Source organism: Clinocottus analis, unplaced genomic scaffold, assembly GCF_023055335.1.
Source record: "Clinocottus analis isolate CAN_PGR_092001 unplaced genomic scaffold, fCliAna1.0.p SCAF_2, whole genome shotgun sequence".
Taxonomy (NCBI): domain Eukaryota; kingdom Metazoa; phylum Chordata; class Actinopteri; order Perciformes; family Cottidae; genus Clinocottus; species Clinocottus analis.
In genome coordinates, this window is record NW_027175931.1 from 790,638 (window position 1) to 795,637 (window position 5,000).

A 5,000-nucleotide genomic window follows, 5' to 3' on the forward strand; every position below is an offset into this window, starting at 1 on the left:
AATGTGAGGGGGCTTGACGTCTGTGGAGAATAAAATACATTCATACTACAGGAAAAAGTACAATATGTACCTCTAACAGGGACAAATTATTCTTTTTCTGTACTACATCTTAGGAGGTGAATATTGTACATTTTACAATATGATGTACAGTAAAAAGTACAATATGTACCTCTGAGATGAAGCAGAGTAAAAGTAAAATATGTAGCTCTAAGGTTTAGTATAGAAAAAGGACAATATGTCCGTGTGAGATCTATGGTAGGAAAAGTATGAAAATGTTTAACTACTTCATTACAGTACCTGTAACTCTACCTCAGTACATGATGTGAATACTTCAGTACCTGTAACTCTACCTCAGTACATGATGTGAATACTTCAGTACCTGTAACTCTACCTCAGTACATGATGTGAATACTTCAGTACCTGTAACTCTACCTCAGTACATGATGTGAATACTTCAGTACCTGTAACTCTACTTCAGTACATGATGTGAATACTTCAGTACCTGTAACTCTACCTCAGTACATGATGTGAATACTTCAGTACCTGTAACTCTACCTCAGTACATGATGTGAATACTTCAGTACCTGTAACTCTACCTCAGTACATGATGTGAATACTTCAGTACCTGTAACTCTACCTCAGTACATGATGTGAATACTTCAGTACCTGTAACTCTACCTCAGTACATGATGTGAATACTTCAGTACCTGTAACTCTACCTCAGTACATGATGTGAATACTTCAGTACCTGTAACTCTACCTCAGTACATGATGTGAATACTTCCTCCAGAACTGGTTCCATCAGGTTAAAGAGATGAAGGAACCAACAGAACCAACCTGCTCTGTGGACCCGGACTTCCGGGTTGAAAACAGCGTCCAGTAGTCTCCGTTGTCGCTCGTTCTCGTCTCTAGAAGCAGAAAGTTCCTCCTCGTACTCTGCTATCGTTCTTTCAAACAGCCCAAATATCTCTTGCGCAGCCGCAGTGAGTCGCTGCTCCACTAGAGATCTCAACTTCTGGGCTTTAGACATTTCAAACACGACAGAAACGTTTCCTGCAGACAAACGCGGGTCAGTCTACTTCCTGCTCGCTCGCTGACGTCATGAGCTCCGCAGGACACCAGGAAACAATCCGGACGTTTTCAATGACGCGACGTCACACAGAGTCCAGTCAGACAGGAGCACGTGGGCATTGTGGGTCCATGAAACACAGTTCAGTCACTGCGACTCGCGCTGTGGCCGACTTCCGGCTCCGTCTACTTCCTGCTTCGTCTCTTCCTCTCGTGAGAGTCTGCGGTCAAACTCCACAAAGTCCACGTCAACACGTACCGTCCACACATCCGGGCTCTGGTGGGTCCTTCCGGTAGTGACGTGTCTCCTCGAGGCGCTTAGAGTAATCCGGGAAGATGTTTGTGACGCTATTGTCGAGGCTCGTGTTGATGACGTATGTGGTGACGCTGGAAGGCGCGCGAAACGGCCGCACCACGTGACTGACTCAGGAAGTGTTTTGTTTTTTATTCAATAGTTGCAGATGTTCTCGTGGCCTTTGGGTTCGAACTGCCTTTCAGAGTTTTATCCACATTTAAAACTCTTGTGTGTGATTGACACGTTGTTGTTTTTTAAATGAAAATGAAGAAAATGTTGTTGTCACTTTCCCTTTTGAGCCGCCGTTGTATCATGGAGACAGACACCATGGTAATAAGATCATGACGTGTTGTGTCACAAACAGCATTGATTGATTTATTCAACTCAAACTCTGAATCTCCACAACCTGGAAGTCTCCTTCCAGTAAGCCTGAGTCCCTATTAGGTAGATAACTACACGCTTATTTTAGAGTATATGGTTATATTTATTTGAATTATAACAAGAGTTATTATACATCCAACACTTTTACTGTAAAAGAATAAGACATGTTTAAAAGGTTATAAGGTGATAACACCGTGTCTGAGTCTCTTAGTCCTGGGGGTTTATCCCCTCAGGACTAAGAGACTCAGTTTACTCACAGCGTAACAAAGTCTCCATTTGATTGCTTAAATAAAGTGGTTCAATCTCAGGGACAGAGTCTGAGAAGGAACTGAAGAAGTTATCATTTAGATTTGCCTTTAAAAAAACAGAAATGTATGACAGTATTAATACAGAGTGATGGAAACATTTCACTCAAAAACAACTCATCTGACACTTTAGGGGCCGTTTTCTGGGAAGTTTGAGAAGAGGACATCTAATTCTTCCAAGAACAATACTTTAACGTCTTCCATCTGCGGAGGGAAGAAGAAGAAGAAGAAGAAGAAGAAGAAGAAGAAGAAGAGATGGATCAGTGTCTCCAGAGACTCCCTTCATCCTGCAGTAGAAAGAGCAGCAGGAGTCTCCAGACTCTCAGACATCAGGTCTGTTCCCTCTACACAGTGGACACGAAGCGCTGAGGGCCCTGAACGCATCACGACTACAGAAACAGAGATGCGTTCACTGCTCATTGTAGAGATGGAGTCACTGCTGTGAGGGCTCAGAGCTAATAAAAACCAGTCTCAGTGACAGTGAATGTCTCACTCCACTGAGAGGTCAGACTCCCGGGTTCAGGCTCTTTGACAAAAAAGTATAAGTCTGTTGGATTCCATCAGAATCAGAATCAGAAATCAGAATCAGAAACTTTTTTATTGCCACATGAGTAGGTACAAACGAGGGATTTGTCCTGGCGGAAGGTGCATCACAGCAACAACGACAACAACAACAACAACAGCAAGAGAGAACATTAAACTATACAAGAGAAAGTATAAGATAAAAAATCGACACTTGTGTACGACGAGCACAATAATCCTTATGTTTTGATCCAGTGATGGTGCATGAGTATGAAGGTAGATTTATGTCTTTTTTTGAGAGAGCAACTTTTTTAAATTTACCTGAGCAAATTTCTTGTTTATAAATTGTTTCCAAATTCAATAAATTGCTCTCTCTCAAAAAAATAACCCTGCGGTTTCAATCCAAAAAGCTCCATGTTGAGTTGTGGGCGTAGTGGGCGGGGCATGTGCTGCTGGATGAGTTTCTATTGGTGGGCTCACTGGGCTCTCGGCTCACTCACACACTAACAGGAGGTCACGTGAGGACACTGAGGGAAGATGACGTCATATTGTTGTCTACATTCCTCGTTCGTCCGCAACTCAACTTGGAACTTTTTGAATTAAGAGCACAGGTTTTTTTTGTTTTTAGAGCAAATTTTAGTTTTGAGAGTAATTTTTTTTTTTTTTTGAGAGAGAGCAAATTTTTGAAATGAGAGCAAAGATTTTGAGATAATTTACTACAAACAAGAAATTTACTCGGGTGAAAAAGACTCAAATCTACCTTCATATGTAGGCGACTGGATCAGGCCGTTAAAACCTGTCTCTACTTTCACGCTAACGAGCCTTCATTTCTTCTCCAAGAACCTTCCTGTGAGATTAAAGTGACAGAAGTTTTTTTCCAGGGAATTATTCAAAGTACATGGGATCAGTAAAATAAAGTGTCACCAAAGTTTCAGTAGCACAAAGTAGTTTATTTGATTTGAAAAAAACAGAACCCAGAAATGCATTTTAAATACAGACGTAGTTGTACAGTTCTTAATTAGTTTTTTAGTTTCCTCTATCACAGACACACAATATGTTGTCATTGTTTAAAAAAGATTTATCCACTGATCTAAAAAAAAAAACCAACCTCCATCTCATTTATAAACAAATAACATTTGAAACGTGAAACATATTTTTTGAAATGAATACAAGAGAAAGAAAACAACAAAAACTGACATTGTTAATCTTTCACAACTGGAAGAAACTACTTCTTTCCTGTGTGGATTCTCTTGTGTCTACTTAGTTGTCCCTGTTCTCTAAAGTTTTTCCCACAAACATCACAACCGTATGGTCTCTCGCCTGTGTGGACTCTTGTGTGTTTCTTTAGATTTCCCGGGTCTGAAAATCTTTTCCCACAAACATCACAACCGAACGGTTTCTCTCCTGTGTGGACTCTCATGTGTCTCTTCATATTTTCCGGTCTTGTGCATCGTTTCCCACAAACATCACAACAGAATGAATTCTCTCCTGTGTGGACTGCCATGTGTACCTTCAGCGTTTCCTCCTCTGTAAATCTTTCCCTACAAACATCACAACTAAATGGTGTCTCTCCTGTGTGGACTCTCATGTGCGTCTTCAGATTTCCGTGTTCTGTAAATTTTTTCCCACAAACATCACAACTGAATGGTGTCTCTCCTGTGTGGACCTTTGTGTGTCTCTTCAGATGTGCCTGCAGTGTGAAATGCTTCCCACAAACATCACAGCTGAATGGTTTGTCTCCTGTGTGGACTTTCATGTGTCTATTCATATTTCCCTGAAGTGTAAATCTTCTCCGACAAATCTCACAACTGAAGGGTTTCTGTCCGGTGTGGACTCTGATGTGAGAAGTCAGACCGCAACGTTGTGAAAACCTTTTTCCACAAACATCACAACCGTGTGGTTTCTCTCCTGTGTGGACTCTCTTGTGTTTCCTCAGATGTGCCCGTTGTGTAAAGGCTTTCTCACAAACATCACAACTGAATGGTTTCTCTCCTGTGTGGACTCTCATGTGTGCTACCAAAATATATTGTCTTGTGAATCTTTTCCCACAAACATCACAACAGAATAATTTCTCTCTCTTGAGAACTTTTGGCTGTGAATTTTTCTTTTGTTTCCCTCTAAAACCTTTTTTTCTCACCAAACAGCTGGAGGACAATTTTCCAAAATGACACCTCATGTGTTTCTGCAGGAACCCCTTGTAGTGACACCGTTTACTACACTTGAAGAAGCTGAAGGGTTTGTTGCCAGTGTTACGTCCCACACGACTTACAAGGGCTTTCTTACATTTCCGGCCATGAGCAGCAGACTCAGGTGCTCTGGTCTCCTTCACAACATTGTCTTCACCTTCAGGTTCAGAATCAGACAAAGGTTCTCGCCAGTCACCATTCATGACTTCAGCCTCTTCTTCTTTAACCGCCAACAGCTGCTGG

At 41.5% G+C, this 5,000-nt stretch overlaps 2 protein-coding genes and 1 long non-coding RNA gene across 3 annotated transcripts in view; 1 reads left to right on the plus strand and 2 right to left on the minus strand.

Moving 5' to 3' along the window:
* Positions 1-1,422, minus strand: part of LOC137790269 (uncharacterized) — a 2,951-nt gene extending 1,529 nt beyond the window's left edge. The window contains exons 1-2 of the mRNA XM_068584345.1: positions 838-1,422; positions 1-20 (exon numbers count right to left, since the gene is read on the minus strand). The exon at positions 1-20 is cut by the window's left edge and continues 1,529 nt beyond it. Coding sequence (XP_068440446.1) covers positions 1-20; positions 838-1,030 — 213 coding nt within the window. The 5' untranslated portion in view covers positions 1,031-1,422. The remainder of the gene's footprint in view (positions 21-837) is intronic.
* A 313-nt stretch (positions 1,423-1,735) lies between these two features.
* Positions 1,736-2,559, plus strand: LOC137790283 (uncharacterized). Its single transcript, XR_011077888.1, has 2 exons — positions 1,736-1,807; positions 2,183-2,559. It is a non-coding gene; the product is annotated as an uncharacterized lncRNA (long non-coding RNA).
* Positions 2,560-3,500: 941 nt separating this feature from the next.
* Positions 3,501-5,000, minus strand: part of LOC137790273 (gastrula zinc finger protein XlCGF57.1-like) — a 2,737-nt gene continuing 1,237 nt past the window's right edge. Inside the window, exon 2 of the mRNA XM_068584354.1 lies at positions 3,501-5,000. This exon is cut by the window's right edge and continues 4 nt beyond it. Coding sequence (XP_068440455.1) covers positions 3,797-5,000 — 1,204 coding nt within the window. The 3' untranslated portion in view covers positions 3,501-3,796.